The following is a 16,957-nucleotide window of genomic DNA, read 5'->3' on the forward strand; positions in this document are numbered from 1 at the left end:
TTTGAAATGAGTCTTATTTTAAAGTTAAATGATTTTATTTTATGTTTTATGTTAATATTTTAAACAATTTTTTTAAAAGACTGTGAACTGCTCTGAGCTATTTCTGGATGGGTGGTATATAAATTTAATTTAATTTAATTTAATTTAATTTAATTAATGTAGAGAAAGTCCATTTTAAAGATTTGTTTTCTCTTTTCTCTGCTACAGTAATATACCAACGCCAGCCTGGCTTCAGAAAATATGCAAGACTGACTTTCAATCTATCTTAGCAACAGCAATTAGCCAACACAATTTGAAATGGAGGGGAAATTGTGGGCCCCATAAGAGTGGAGTGAGCCCATTGCCCCTTGAGATGCCCTTTTCTGACTTGCAAACTGGATCTTGAAACCTGGCTAGCGACAGCACTAGCCTTAGCCAGGAGCCCCCGACCTTGGGTCACCAGATGTTGTGGAGGGTGATGATGGGTGTTGTAGTCCAACACTGTCTGGGGACCCTGCTCAATAGCCCCCCAGATGGGAAGCATCATTTGTTGGGTTTTTAATTTTTTTGTATTGCATGTATAGTCCCTTTCAGGGCTTTTTGGGCCAAACAACACGTGTCACTGTGTACATAGTGGCCTGAATTTACTCATGAGTAGCAACCATACAAGGCTGAAATTTGTTCAGGACCACAGAGTGGAGATAGGAGGTATTAATCCAATACTTCTGTGCCATTTTCCCACAGAAATTTGACACTCCAGCAACAGAGAGCCAGTATGGTATAGTGGTTAGAGTGTTGGACTAGGACCAGGGAGACCTGAGGTCAAATCCCAGTTCAGCCATGAAACTGACTGGGTGACTCTGGACCAGTCACTTACCTCTCAGCCCTGGCCTACCTCACAGAGTTGTTGTGGGGGCAAACATAACCATACATACAACTCTTGCCTTCTCAGAGGAAGAGCAGGATAGAAATGTAAAATGTTGTTGTAAAATAAATACAATAAATATTTAACTCCAAAACTGCCATTGTGGCAGATTTTATGATCTGCATGCTGGATTTATCCCTTCATGCAAGATGATACATTTACAAGCATGGAGCTGAATACCTTGTATTTCTTTGTGCCACATATAAGCTTACAGGTTTAGTCTTTTTTTTTACTATGCCCTTTGAGGACAGGGGGCCATCTTATTTATGTATGTTTTATTTTTCTCTGTAAACTGCTTTGAGAACTCTGGATGTAGAGTGAGATAGAAATATTTGTAGTAGTAGTAGTAGTAGTAGTAGTAGTAGAGAGCCCCTTGATTCCCAGCAGCCCCCCAAGCCTGATGTCTCTCTTGGCCCTGGCTAGCAGCACACACTGCACTTTGGGAAACAGAATCTTCTGCTTTGGGGCAGTGAAATCTTTGGGGGCAATAAAAGCCTTGTACATGCACTTTCTGAGTTGTTAAAGGTAAACTGGGCCATTGTGTCGGTGTCCACAGAGCCCTGTGGTTTTTCTCTGGTAGAATACAGGAGGGGTTGACCATGGCCATCTTCTGCGCAGTGTGAATTGATGCCTTTCAGCATCTTCCTATATCACTGCTGCTCAATAGAGATGTTTCCCAAGGGGATTTGAACCGGCAACCTCCGGCTTGCTAGTCAAGACATTTCCCCACTGCACCATTAGGTGGCCTGCTTCTGTGTTAGGAAATGCATATTTTGAAAGTGTTGCTGGCTATTTCATGGAAGTTGGTGGTGGTGCCAGTTAGTGCAAAACAAGCTTTCTTCTTTCTTCAGTACTGGAGGGGTGTTTTGTCAGTCCTTGAGAAGGACTTAAGCCCCATTGAAGTCAATGAGGCTTAAGCACCCTTTACTTTCCCCGCATTGCGCTTTCCCTTGTAACACCACTAAACATTCTCACAGTGGAAACAGTGCACGAGGCGATGGAGAGGGTGTTGCGGTTACAAGCACCTTGCTTAGAAGGGAAAGAAGTCTCCATTGCTGGTTGGGGTGGGAGGTTGTTGCCCTTCAGACCCTGCTTGTGGGCTTCCCGGAGGTATCTGGTGTTGGCCCTGTGGACAGCAGAATGCTGGACTGGATGGACCCATTTTGGTCTGACGTCAGCAGAGCTTTTCCTGCGTTCTTGACTTTCCACCCACTGTTTGAACTGGGGCAGTCCAGGAAGAGCTGTACCATGTAATCGCCATGCTATCTCACATTAAAGCAGGGGTTCTCAAACTTGGGTCCCTGCTAGATGTTTTTGGACTGCGGTTCCCATCATCTCGAGTCACAGCAGCCATTGCGACTGTGGATGATGGGAGTTGTGGTCCAATATGTGGGGACTCAGGCTTGGGTACCCCTGGATGTTTTCTCTGTTAGGTGTGAATGCCAGCCATTTGTTCCTCAAGTCTTGCCACACAGACAATGTGGACACCATTGATGTGTTGGCAAACAGAATTTCCCCTGACCAGTGTGCTCTCTCATTTTTTTCCATCTGTGTGTGGAATGAGTGTTGTTCTGGGCGGCAGTATCAAGGCTGTGTGTGCGCACCATGTGCATTCAGAGCGGGGCCTTCCTGATTCAACCTGAGCGGGATCTCAAATGAACGGAGCGGACATAAATAAACTTGGGAGCACAGGCATGTGCGCACCCCTTAGAGGGAACACGCACTGCCCCTGACCCGAGATGGGAGAAGCCTTTATGTCAGAGGCTCTCTTAGGGCTGTTTTATGACTAGGATACCTCTCATTGGTATTTTAAGATGTTTTGTCATCTTTATTAGCCCTATCCACACATCATGTTAAACACATGCACAATCTATGCATATGGCGCATGTGTACAACTCTGTACAGGTGTGCAGTTATTTGTCTGTTCTATTCTGTGTAAGTAGAGCAGTCCACTTCCTTTCTGTACCCTGCATTTCCGGGGGCCTGTGCGCAGGTTCACATTTAAAATGAACACTCATCCAGTTATGCACACAGAGCCATGCGCATGCCTGCAGACACCTGCATAAACATACAGTATAATGTATGGGCTGTTCTTGATGGTATCTGTAATGCCTTTTTGGAGCGGTCTGCTGCAATGGGCGCTGTGTAGGAGAGCAGCCCATTAACAAAGCAAATAAATAGACCAAGGGATCATAAGCATGTCCTCATAAAATTGGAGGAGGCCCCAGAGCCTTCCACTTAATCTCCTGAATTGAAAGTTTGTTTCATTCTGAAACAAAGAAGAGAGGGATCCTCAAGGGTGCTGTAGAAACTGCGCTTTTTAATACTCTGATTAGGCCTGCCATGTTTCGAGCAGGGGAATTACATGCAGAGAAAGACAAGTGCTGACGAATGGCTGGATCAGTGCCTCTGCATAAAAACATCCCCATCCAGTCCAATGTGCTGGGCAAAATCACAGGAGGCCTTTCCAGGGCACTTCTGTGCTTTCCTCTGCAGCCCTGCCCTCCCTCTTCCCCTTCAGCAGACAACCCTGCACACACACACCCATACAGAGGTGCACCTAGGTAATTTGGGAGCCTGGACCTAAAGGCCTTTGGAAGCCCCCTGCTGCAAGTTAAGCATAATTTCTTAACACATAGGTTGTTGAGGGCACAAACCACCCAGGACAGACTAAAGTGGATTTGGGGGGCCCCAGGGGTGTGTGGAGGCCCTGGACATCGGCCCTGAGGCTCAGGGATAAGAGCACCTCTGCCCACATAGACACATACAAGCACAACGGACAGCGCATGCAACCTGTTTCAGCATGCATGCCTGGCAGAAAAGAGCCCTCCAGAGGATTCCATTTTTTAACATTCGTAAACCGCCCAGAGATTGTATATGGGGCAGTATATAAATGTGATAAACAAACAGACAAATAAATCAAGCAAGTGAGCCAAACTTCAGGGGAAGGAGAAACATTTTCTGCAACATTTCAGTCAATAAGCACCTGTCCTAGCATTTCACAGTTGATAAATGTGTTCTTCACGAAGGGGGCACTGCTGCTGCAGCAATATATGATTTGGTCCTCCGTACTCTTTGGCATTAAGATAACCCAGCCCTTGATCTTCTTCGGAGGTCCTCCTCCAGGTGCCAGCAGAGGTGAGGCGTGTGGCTACAACTGGCAGAGGGCTTTTTCAGTGGTTGCACCCCATTTATGGAAGAGCCTCCCCAGTGAGGTCCGCCTGGCTTCATCCCTTTGTTCTTTTAGGTGCCTCGTGAAGACATTTTTGTTCACTCAGGCCTTTTAAACTTTGATTTTCAGGTTCGATTTTTAACTGATTTTAGAGTTTTGGAATTGCTTTGTATTGTATTTTGTATTTTCTTTCCCCCCTTTTGATCTGTTATGATTTAATATTACTTTTTCTGTTTTTATTTTGTTGTAGAACGCCCAGAGACGTAAGTAATATGTTAAATAAATAAATTATGTTAAATAATAAATTATGTTAAATAAATAAATATGTTAAATAAATATGTTAAATAAATAAATTATGTGTTTTTATTTCATGTTTTAATGATGTGTTGTGAGCCACCCAGAGAACAATTTGTTATGGGGCAGCTAACAAATAAAGTTGTAATGTTGTCATTGTTGTTATTATACAAGGGACTCCCTGTACACACAGAAAAGACCTTATGCGTGTGCAGAAGATATGCAACTGAGAGAGGATCCAGAAGCTTTTTGCTAAGGAAGTGAACACAGCAAGTGGCCTTCTGCTCAGTCAGAGCCTTGGTCCTATTCTTTTAGCTCTGGGTAATTTAATGTATAACCAGCTGGGCTGGGCACAGAACATCTGTGCCTCTAGTTCTCCCCCGCTTGCCTGCCACTGCCGCTTTCTTTGCCCGCCTGCCCGCCTGCCACTGCCTACCACCGCCTGCCACCACCGTTTTCTTCCCTGCTCACCGCCTGCTGCCATTTTCTTTGCCTGCTCTGCCACCGTTTTGTTTCCCACCTCGCCTGCAAGCCTGTCCGCTGGCACTGCTGCATTCCTCTCCTCCTGCTAGCAGCTCGCTTGCAAACTCTTGCGAGAGCTGCCACACATGGGATTAGCAATGGGTACGCCTTAGAGAATATATATATAATGCTTGGTCCATCTAGCTCAGTATTGCTTACACTGACTGGCAGCAGCGCCCCAAAGTTTCAGACAGGAGTCTTTCTCAGCTCCACCTGGAGACGCTGCCAGGGTGTGAACCTGGGACCTTCTGCGTACAAAGCAGATGCTCTGCCACTGTGCTACAGCCCCCTCCCCAGATGCAACGGCTTTTGCTTGGGGATTATGGGAGTTGTAGTCAACAGCATCTGGGAATCCCTGTTAGAGGGAACACAGACCCCAAATAGTTTGACCACTTCTGTTTGCTTGTTTTTTTCATTGATATCCACCTTTCCCCCCGTCATGGAGCTTAAGAAGGTGTATGGAGTTCCTGGTGGTCTAGACCAGCTCAGCTTCAGCAAACTGGGTTTACCATGTGCCTTCAGACCATGCTTTCAAGCCCTTGAATTCTTACAACAACCCTGTAGAGTTGGCCAGTATTGTGATTTGCATATTGCAGAGAAGGGAACGGAGGCTGCAAGAGAGTGGCTTGACTAAGTTTCCCTAGTGCATCTTCAGGTGAGTGAGGCAAGATTTAAGCCAAGGTCACCTGGGTTCATAGTTTATGGCCAATTTACACAGTTAGAATGTTCTCTGGTAAACATTAAAGCCTAGATTCATCTGGAACACACACACACTCCAAATTTATGGTTCTGTGAACCTGGAATTGTTTGGGGGTTGTGCAAATCCGACGTTTCCTCAGGATTATGAATCTTAGATCTGAACTACGGACGTTGGTCCCAGATAACCATCAGGTTGGCACAGTGCCGATCCAACATTGCTGAAAATCTTTGGGTCCACACAACTGGAAATTGCACGCGTTACGTAAATCTAGGATTGAACATTCACCAGAGAGCATTTTAATCATGTGAAGTGGCCCCTGGATTCTGAGCCAGGACACTCCTTTGAGCTCTCAAGGAACACCTTCCCACAGACACTGAGAAGCAGAGTTTACCTGTCTTGGCACATGAAACAGCCACATGTTGTGGTTCAGACTCATGCACATGCACCAGTTTGAGATGACCTGGGGGAAACTGAGGCTCTGGGGAGGCCCTGCCATGTCCCGATTGGCTGATGGCACTCAACCTCTCCTCAGAGCAATGAGTGCTGCATAGAAGCCAAGCACCCACGATGCCCCAAGGCGGCCATCTCACTCTCCATCACAAACTTTTCCGATGGTCCCTGGAGTGTCCAGTTTTCTGCTCTCCCCTTCCCTCTCTCTCTCTCTCTCTCTCTCTCTCTCTTATGCAACCTGCCCATTGTGCGATGTGTCAGTTTGTGCTGCACTGTCAAACACATCGGCCTGGCCAACCCGAGCGGGCCTTGTGAAAGGCTCAGCAGGGGCCCGCGCACTATGCCACTAATTAGGGCCTGCAGCAGAGGGTTCCCATACACACCTGCATGGTCATGTGACTGGGGGGGGCAAAGAATGACCGCTCTACCCAAGCGTGAACCAAATGAGCCCGACTGCAAAAAAGAGAGAAGTGGGGGGGGGAGAGAAGAAAAGGAAAAGGAAATTGTTGCTCTCCCAGGTCACATTTCCAGGCAGACAAAGTGTTCTTGGCACCTCTGATGGGGAGGTGGGGGGGTGAGAGGGAGATTCCCGCCTGCCAGCACCTGGCTCTGACGCAACACCCCCCCTGGGAGTTCCTGCTTGGGTTGGCCTGACAGAAGAGGTGGACTTGCTATGCCCGGTGAGCCTGGAGGCAGCCATTAAGAGGGAGACTGCGCAGTACGTTGCAGCTGTGGTTGTGATTGTGCATGCACACACACACCTCCACACACAACAGCCCCACAAGGAGAGAGGCCACTCTCAGGCCTGCTTCACAGAGGGAGAACTGAGGCCAAGCACAACGTCAACCTTTGACCCAGCACTGGAGCCCAAGGACACCATCGGCCAGGAAGGGCTCTCTCAGAAGCCCCGGGGGCAGGAATGGGAGAGGCCAGGAGGCGAGGCGGCTGGGAAGCCGGGATGGCACTTGGCTCACCCACAGCCACGCAGGCCAAGGAAGAGGAATTGGCCTCCCCCATCATCTTGTCTTCCTGGGAAGTCCGCTTCTCCAGGGCACTTTCCAGATTGCCCACTAGCACAGCGTCACTACTGCATGTCCACGAAGCGTGCGTCCGTACTGCCTGTGTTCTGACATCGCAGTCCCTCTGCTCTCAGTACGGTGCCATTCACATTTCCAGTGCCTTCTTTTGCATCTTAGCCTTCCATTTTAGTCCGACAACGTTGCATGTGCGTTAGAAATAAATCGCTTTATTGTCCCGTCGTAGGAGGGTTGCGCAAGCTATTGACGTTTTCAAAACGGTTCTGCCAAGCCGACGCATTTTACTGCTGAACAGCCTGCAATCTGGAAAGCACCCTGAATCTTCCTCTGCCTGGGGCAGATGAAGTGTGCAGACCCCCTTCCTTCCTTCCTTCCTTTGGGGTTTTGCAGTGGAAAGAGGGCTGCTTCCCACAGACGACCCCAAGACCTGGCTCTGCAGCTCACACACTCTTCTGCTTCCTTTCAGGCCAGAGCCACTCTGCTGTGACTCCATTAATGCACACGAGATCCGTCTCACCTCTGTGTGGCCATATTAGCAACTTCCCTGCAACCTCACCGGTGCGAGGCCCAAAGGGCCAGATTGCTTGTTGTCCACGGCTCCTGTCGTCTCGCACCAAGAGGGCTGCTAGGGAAGCATGACTGTGTGGGGCTTGGGGGCAGGAAGCAGCTGACTAGGCTCTGGGCCTCAAAAGGCATGCAAGCTCCACAGGAAACACACCCTCCCTGCCGAGGAGAGCCCCCTCTTCTCCCTGCCCAGGCAGCATGGCTGCCTGCATTCCCTGCTTTTGTGGAGGGGTGGCCAGCCTGAGGATCCCTTTCTGTTGGTGGACTACAATTCCCATCATCCTCAGCTGCAATGTATTGATGATGGGAGCTGTAGTCCAACAAACGCTGGAGAGCCTTAGGCTGGCCACCCCTCCTATAGATCAGAGGCTCCAACTGGCCCTTGACCAGGGACCAGTCCTTACTTTCTGGTCCCTGCGCCTGGTCAACCCCACCCCCTCACCCCTGCCGCTTATTGGCAGGGAGGCCTTTTTAAACATTGTCAAGGTGAGTTGCTGTCCTTCTTCAGGCTTCAGCTCTCTCCCTGGGATCTCCTAGAAATTAAATCTCTGAGGCAGAGGTGGGTGCATCTTGTCCCTCGTGCACATCCATTGTAAACACAACATGCACAGGGAAACTAAGGCATCAAGAGCAACCATTTCATACGCTTGCTATTTCATATGAGTTCTCAACCTCAGGTCCCCACATGTTGCTGGACTACAACTGGTCTTGCAGTAGCAAGCATGAATTGTCTCCTTTGCTAAGCAGAGTCCGCCCTGGTTGCATATGAAAGGGAGACTAGAAGTGTGAGCACTGTAAGCTATTCCCCTTAAAGGATGGAGCTGCTCTGGGAAGAGCATCTACAGGTTCCCAGTTCCCTCCCTGGCAGCATCTCCAAGATGCGGCTGAGAGAGATTCCTGCCTGCAGCCTTGGGGAAGCCACTGCCAGTCTGTGAAGACAATACTGAGCTAGAGGGACCAGTGGTCTGACTCAGTAGCAGGCAGCTTCCTATCCCCAGCCACAGCAGCCAAAGGTTGAGATCCCCTCAATTAATGCTGCTATACATGGTGCTGGATAGAAGGGCAATTTCCGCCCCAAAAATCCCATCAGAGGAGACTTCAGGGGTACTACACTTGCATTAACCTTGATCCTCCATAAAAAGAAAAAACGGAGAACTACATTGTCTTGAAATGCACCAATCCAGTGTAGAACAAACCTATGTTTCCAGTTACCAATGTGCAGCCCTTCCTACACACATGCATGATTTGTTCATTTGAGCACAAAAGCAAGATCCAATAATCTACAAACCCAACCAGACACAGGATATTGGCCGTTTTCCTTTCAGGGTGCATACACAGAAAAGGAACATGTGTGTGTGACTTCCCCCCCCCCCCATAGATCAGTTGAAATTAACCAAAATATCGGATACCATGGCAGTTTGCAGTTTCCAGGGTCTTTGAACTGAATGATTTGTCTGTAAATATAAGCAGAAACTAAAGTGCCGAATTAGATAGCTGAGCTTTATTGATGGGGGAAAATATATGCTTTTAAAAAGAATTCTGTCAGAATTATGCTGGCTTACTGTGATGCCAAGAAATATGCCTCTTGAAAAATGGGGAAAGTGATGAGAATGACTTCCACCATTTTTAATGACTTAATCTGATCTGATATAGGGATAATTCTGCCTTAGCTCAGGGACTCCTATTTTCAGGGAACCTTTCTACATTGCCTCTGGCTGAGGGTATCCTGAGTGTTTGCCATGAAAAAACCACCTTGAGCCATTTTTGGAAGGGCAGTATATCAATCAATCAATCAATCAAACAAACAAACAAATTAATGAAATGCCTGTGCATCGCAAAGGATTCCGGGGAGTCTCCTATGGCATACACCTTGTTGGTCTTCTTCACTCTAGCTCAGCATGAATGGATACTACTCCCACCCTAGAATATGCCTCACTCTTCCTTGCAGCTGCACAGTCAGCAGGAGGGCAGTGCTGGACACAGGGCCGCCTTTCTGGGAAGCTTCTCTGCCATCACCCGTCTTCCCACTGAGGGGCCCTTCAGACCCTTGGGTTCTCCCAACCACACTCTGAAAACTGTTACATTTACTAACTCTTGTTATTTTGCTTTGGTTTGACTTAGCTATTGTGATTCTTATTTTCTTGAAGCAAAAGTATTAATAATGGGCAGCACTCAGGCTAATGCTGCACTTGCATTATTTATTATGTATAAATATGTATGTATGTACGCTTTATTTATTTATTTATTTATTTATTTATTTATTTATTGATCTAAAATATCTATATCCCACCTCTCCAGTATAATACTGCTTGGGGCGGTTCACAACGGCAAAACAATGAAAGTAACATAAAATTTAACACAATAAAACAAATAAAACACAATGTTGAATAAAAACAAATAAAGCAAACCCAATTAAAATTAAAAACCCACGAGGCTGTAGTAAAACACATTAAAAAGCCTCTCCAAACAAGTAAGTTTTAAAATCTTTTTTTAAAAAACCTTAAGGGAGGGAGCATGGCGAAGCTCTTCTGGGAGGGCATTCCAGAGCTGAGGGGCCATAACCGAAAAGCTTTGTGTGTCCAGCTATTTCCCACATTCTCCATTTCCCTCTGATGCAAACCCGCAAATCTACCCCTGGGGGCTGGAAGCAGCAGAGGGAAATCATTCAGTTCAAATAAAAATCTGATGCTGGTTTGATATCTACATACATCAAAAGTTCAGGATACTTTTCCCCCCAGGGGCAGAGAGCTGCATCTAATTTCCTGCCATCTGAAGGTGGCAATTAGGTGGGTAGCAATTGGAGATTGGGCTTCTTCAGTGGCGACACCCCAGTTATGGCTTGTGTTGTTTGACATTTATATCCCGCTCTTCCTCCAAGGAGCCCAGAGCGGTGCATTTTAAGCATTATAAGCTTTAGGCAGCAATTACTGGCCTTGGCATAGATTATTAGCTGCTCTCCTTCGTATAGTATGCTCAGCTGTCTGCTGCTTTATTTAATAGCGATGTTTGGATTGTTTTAGAGTGGCTTTGCTTCTACTCTTTTGGAAGCCGCTTTGGAAGCATATACCGTAACAGCAAGGTTTTTCAAAATAAATAAAAACATACATGTCACGGTTTGATGGCTCTGAACGGGTCTTGATAAAATGCAGCATGTGCATTGCTTTAAAGCCTGCATGCTTCCTCCTGATACCACTTTCAACAGTCTCCAGGTACCTGGTCCCTCCCTCCCCCTCCCTCCTCCTGCTAGTTTGCCGTAGTGTGAAAGTTGGCCCTTTGAGAGGGGGGTCGCAATTGGAAAGACACATTCTGACACAGTGGTAACCCCCTGACCCCACCGTGCCTGTGCCCATTAAGAACAGTGTGTGCCTTCACGCCTGGCAGAAGAGGGGTCTTCAAGGTTACGGGGGAGTAGGAGGGAAGGGGGGGGAAGGGGGTGGTGGGCCGGCTGCTCAGATCCGCCACTGGCAGTCATGGGGCGGCTTCAGGAGGGAAATCTCTGGCTTTCCAGCTGTTGAGCAGGGACAGTTCCCTCTCCTCTTGTGCCTCTCCCTATCCTTCTGCTTTCACTTTGGGACTGTCTTTCAAGTTGTAACTCGGTTGGGTTCATAGGAACATAGGAACATAGGAAACTGCCATATACTGAGTCAGACCATTGGTCTATCTAGCTCAGTATTGACTACACAGACTGACAGCGGCTTCTCGAAGGACCTCTCCCTCCCCAGGGTCTCCTAGAGGTTGACTCTCTGAGACAGAGGTAGATGCAAATTGTCCAGAAGTTTCCAGCTGTGGGTCCTCAGAAGTTGTTGGGCTACAATTCCCACCATTCCCAGCCACATCTGTACAGGCCTTTGGTTTTTCTTATAAGAAGATAAAGAAAGCCTGTGGCCTTTCGAGTCCAGCATCCTGTTTCCCATGGGATGTGTAAGCAAACAACCCCCTCCCACTTTTGCTTTCCAACAACTGGCATCCAGACATATACTGCTCCTGAATCTGGAGGTTCCACCTACACTTCATGACTAGAAGCTATTGATAAACTGGTCCTCCATGGATTCACCTAATCCCTGTTTAATGCAGTCTAAGCCAGTGACTATCACATCTTGTGGCAATAAATTCCATATATTCATTACGAGTTGCAGGAAGGCCTTACCTGGCTTCGAAAGGTTCCACCCCTTCTCTGCCAGTCATGCTTCCTCCCCCTTTCTTCCTGAAAGCCCATCCGTGATGGGAAGGAAGCTCTAGTTATGCACCGGGAAAACAGGACAGAGTTGCAAAGGGGGGGGGGCGGTGATGGAGGGATGCCTTAGGGTGAATTTATACTAAGGGCTGGGGCTATAGCACAGGGGTGTGTGTGTGTGTGTGTGTGTGCACATGTTTTGCATGCAGCAGGGTCCAGTTTCAGTCCTAGCATCCCCAGTAGCGGGTGCTGAGAAACACCATGGAGAGCTGCTGCTGCCGGTCAGAGTTCACAATACTGGGCTATGGACCAAGAGCTCCCAAGAGGGCAGCCAGGCCCTCTGCATCCTTAAGACCTGTGAAGGAGAGTGCCTTGTAGTGCCGGCGAAACCTTTCCCACCCTTGCTTCACCCCAGATCCCCTCTTCAGTACAGCAGGAAAGTTGGAAAGTTCCTCCTAAGGACCGGAAGAGCTGTGCTGCCTGCAGGCTGGCCATCCATCAGGTAGATCTGCGCAGTTCCTGATGAATGGCCAGCCTGCAGGCAGTGCAGCTCTCATGAACGCTGGGGTGGGGTGGGAGAGAGAGGAGCAAACAGAGCTCCAGGAAGGAGAGGCAGCTGTGGTCCCCCCCCCCACCGTCACTAGCTTCTGCCGCCCTGCAGCCCACCAACTGAGATTGCACCCCTGGGAGAGTTTGTTCCAGATAGGAGGGGAAGCTCACACCCCTTCTTTCCCCCTTTTGCAAGCTACTTCTTGCCATATTTTTGAACCTGTCAGACCTCCAAGGATATCAAGTCTGCATTCACAAGCTTCGCCCTCACTTTATCCTCACAGCAAGCCTATGAAGCAGATTGTCCTGGAAGTTAGTGACTGGCCCAGAGACGCCCAGCAGAGCGGGGATTCGAACCCAGGCCTCCCTGGTCTTTCTGTCCGCACAAGCAGGGGGCCCCTCCCTGTTGTGCTAGAATTCCCGCCCTCCCCAGTCACAGTAGCTGTTGTGGTGACTCCCAGTTGGGAAGCGCAGCAGGACAGCAGACCTGTTCTCAGGGGTTCAGCAAGAAGAAGCATAGTTCACTGAGAGTAGCTCCTCTCTGGGCAGATCCTGCCTGGTAACAAGCAAGACAGGACCGACCAGTCAACATGCAAGCCACTTTCCCCACTGCCTAGCCTACAACTCAGCAGCAACCCAGCTCTCATGGGTTGGGAGAGGAGAGCTGGTCTTGCGGTAGCAAGCATGACTTGTCCCCTTAGCTAAGCAGGGTCCGCCCTAGTTGCATTTGAATGGGAGACGTGATGTGTGAGCTCTGTAAGATATTCCCCTGTAAGGATGGAACCATTCTGGGAAGAGCTTCTAGGCTCCAAGTTCCCTCCCTGGCAGCATCTCCAAGATAGGGCTGAGAGAGACTCCTGCCTGCAACCTTGGAGAAGCTGCTGCCAGTCTGTTTAGATGATACTGAGCAAGACAGACCAGTGGTCTGACTCAGTATATGGCAGCTTCCTATGTTCCTATGACTCATCAGACACTGGGCATGATAGCTTTGTAGTGATCAGGACACCATGAAACCTGAGTGTCATAGGAGATGATAATGCTTGAATTTTTGGAGAGGAGAGCTGTTCTTGTGGTAGCAGGCATGACTTGCCCCCTTAGCTAAGCAGGGCCTGCCCTGATTGCATATGAATGGGAGACTAGAAGCATGAGCACTGGAAGATATTCCCCTTAGGGGGATGGAGCCGCTCTAGGAAATGCATCTAGGCTCCAAGTTCCCTCCCTGGCAGCATCTCCAAGATAGGGCTGAGAGAGATTCCTGCCTGCAACCTTAGAGAAGCTGCTGCCAGTCTGGGTAGACAATACTGAGCAAGATGGACCAAGGTTCTGACTCAGTATATGCCAGTTCCCTATGTTCCTCTATTCCTCATCCCATCCCACCCAATGAGTCCTCCTCTCAGTCCCTGGCTTCTCTTTCTGCCTCTGTCTTGCCTGTTCCACTTAAAGGCTATTAACCTTCTGAGCAAAACTGGCGTCATTTCTGCGGAGAGCACCTAGCCCACCGACGGAAACACCTACACGCCGAGTGACAGGAGTTGCATGCTGTATCCCGGCCCTTTCACAGACAAACCCACCTCAGCCGCTCCGTACTTGAAGCACCTGGCTGCAGAAGCACACCCGCCCTCCACGGCTAGCAGTTGTTTCCGTTAATAATCAAACCCCGCAAGCAGCCAGAGTGGGTGTGTCAGAGCAGGGCAAGGGCCGGTCTGAGGAGCTCCTTTCTTGCGAGGCCAAGAATCTTTCAGGCTGGAACTGGACAAGGCAGGCCTTGCTGCTGCCCGAGCTCACCTTGGCAAAGGTCGTCTGGCTGGCTGGCTGGCTAAAGACCGGCGCGTCTATGTAGCCTGTTTGGGCAAACAGGCGGGAGGCATGCTTCACACAACACATATGCACCAGGCCGGCAGGCAACTGGAAACCAATCCCTAAAACCCAGGAGATAAAAAGATGCCCCGCCGCCTCACACAGAAACCTGTGCAGAAACACAGCTGCATGGGCAGCCTTCTGTATACCTCTCAACGCACAATCACATGCAACAGCTCTGTGTTGGTGCAAGCCGGCGAATGCACTGCTCCCACAATGTGCAACCAAGTGACTGGCAGCAGAACCTGAAAGGACCCCTCTCGCTCTGAGCAGCGCGTAGTAAGGAGAACTTCCGTCAGTGCCCCCCACTTTTCCCCATCACTGGGCTGCCCAGGCAGGGGAAGAAGCCGCACCTTGCAGAATAATGTCCCTTCTCTCAGGCACACACAGGCTGCCAAGGGCAACCCGAGACCTCAAGGGTGCTGCTGTCGTCCAGCGCACTAGAAAGTGGTGCCTCCCAGCTCCTGGCAGTTTGTTTTTTTAAAAAAAGATCTCCAGCCTCCCAAGTGATATCCTGCCTTGGTGTCCCCCTCCCTCCCTCCCTCCCTGCCAGTGTCTCCCGGAGAAAGAAAAGGGGAAAGAGACGGAGACGGGGGCATGTGCTGGGAAAGGGACTGACGGGAGCTGCATGAGGAGAGTGGAGCCTGTGAGAAAGCAGCCGGGCCTGCCCCTGGGCTTCTGGCTCCTTGCCCCCAGATTTCGCTCCTCCTGCAGTGGAGACCCTGAGAAGGAGGCACAAACTGCACACGTCTGGGTCATCGGGAAGCCTGGGGGTCCTCCTGCCTGCCAGACAGCAGCCCGGACGTCATCCTACTTGCTGCCCTTATAGGTGTAACTGCAAGCTGCAAGCTAACGTGTCTTAACTGTGTTTTAATAGATTTAGCTTTTTCAATGTTAATTGTTGGAATATGTTCATCTTTGTATTGGTTGTTTTTATTGTCTTGTAAACCGCCCAGAGAACTTGGGTTTGGGGTGGTATAAAAATATGATAAACAAACAAACAAACAAACAAACAAATAAATAAGTAACGTGTCTGTTGAGCCGCCTCCTGCCCTGGTCCCCCACTGCTCCCCCCCCCATAGCTCCTCCCTTCCTTGTCACAGAGCAGCGAGCTCAGAAACGAAATCCGGGCTGTGTGGAGGGGCCAGTGGTGAGCTGGGACAGGAGGCACAGCCGCTGCAGCCTCTCCTCGCACAGCCCCCTGGAGCCCAGAAAGGGGCAGCAGGCCAGGTCACAGCGCCAGCGCCATCGGATGCAGGAGGCTCCGTCTAGCCCAGCCACCCTGCTCAGTGCTGGCATTTGCATCCCTGGCAGAGGCTGCCCAGTCTCTGTCTGGAATTTCTGGGCAGGGATCTGGCAGTCTGCACACACAATGCAAACACACACACACACACACAACACATGCTGTGGCTTCCACCTTTGAGGGCAGCCTGGAAGGGTCAGAAGGAGCCCTCGCCAAGAAGGGACCACCGACGATTGGGCTGCTCTGAGCTGGCACTTGAGGAGATTCGGCTACCTGGGCTGCCCTGACTGACGCTGGCCTTTCCCCTGCACCACCGTGGTGGCCCCCTTTGCCACACCATTCCTAGCTATGGGTCTTTGTAGTGATTGATGCAAGACAAGGAAGGAGGCATAGTCCAGGAAGGAGGTCGAGAGCTGGACCCATAAGGACTAGGATCTTGACATTGATGGCGCTTATGACAGGGCGCCAAGGTTAAGTCGTTTGGAGCTGTCTGCCGGGATCGCTCAATTGGCTGCCAATTCAAAGTGCTGGTTTTGACCTTGAAAGCCCTTCAGGGTTTGGGCTCTCGATATCTGAAGGGCCGCCTGCTCCCAAGGGTTGCTGCCGGCCCGACAAGATCACCAGAGGGGCGGCTGCTCCATGTGCTGACGAGGAGGGAGGTTCGGCTGCCCTGCATGCGGGGCCTTCTTGGCCCTAGCCCCCCGTGGGGGCTTTGGGATGCTCTCCCACTGGGCATCTGCTCCTCTGTTTCCATCACAGATTTAGAAAGCAAGTAAAATCATATGAGTATTGTTTTCTGGCTGCTTCTGCTTCTGTGCTGTGTTTTGTAGTTTTATTGGGTCTATCTATCTATCTATCTATCTATCTATCTATCTATCTATCTATCTATCTAAACTTCTTAAATAGATATGTTTTTTTTCTTATATTCCAATTTAATATTTGTATTGATTTAACTATTTAATAGTTCTGTGTTGTTTTGTTGTTTTAAATTATTGTAAACCGCCTTGAGATTATTCTAATGAAAGGAATATAGAAATCTAACAATAAATGAACAAATAAAATAATCGGTGAGCAAGCAGCGCACCATTCCAGAAGGATGCAAGTGCGGGGCAGTGGGAGTGTGCCCATTCCTCTGCAAAAGAGCCCAAGCTACCCACCCCAAGAATACTCACTGAGCCTCGGGTGGGTGTTATAGTTCCTCGTCACTGCCTGGAGGTGCTCCCGTGCCCCGGCTAGAGCTTCTGGGTGCCCAGGGACCCTCATCTCGACTTTGGTAGCCATGCCCGTCTTAGAGGCCAGGGAAGAAGGAAAGAAGCCAGCAACAGCCAGGCTCCCAGGTTTTTATATCAAGCCTGCCTGCCTGACCCCAGCTCCAGCCCTCTCTCTGCCCTGCCTCCTGGGTGTTGTGCCTCCACACACAGAGGAATGTGTTGGCTGTAAACTGTCAGGCAACTGCAGGTCTGAGCAGGAAGCTGGACCTCTCTCACCTCA

The 16,957-nt window shown here is 49.4% G+C and overlaps 1 protein-coding gene across 1 annotated transcript in view; it reads right to left on the reverse strand.

Moving 5' to 3' along the window:
- ATP6V1B1 (ATPase H+ transporting V1 subunit B1) overlaps positions 1-16,754 on the reverse strand; it is an 81,657-nt gene extending 64,903 nt beyond the window's left edge. The window contains exon 1 of the mRNA XM_053253830.1: positions 16,639-16,754. Within this exon, the coding sequence (XP_053109805.1) occupies positions 16,639-16,747 (109 nt within the window). The 5' untranslated portion in view covers positions 16,748-16,754. The remainder of the gene's footprint in view (positions 1-16,638) is intronic.
- Positions 16,755-16,957: the final 203 nt, after the last annotated feature.

Source organism: Hemicordylus capensis, chromosome 5 (genome assembly GCF_027244095.1).
Source record: "Hemicordylus capensis ecotype Gifberg chromosome 5, rHemCap1.1.pri, whole genome shotgun sequence".
In the NCBI taxonomy this organism is placed as follows: Eukaryota; Metazoa; Chordata; class Lepidosauria; order Squamata; family Cordylidae; genus Hemicordylus; species Hemicordylus capensis.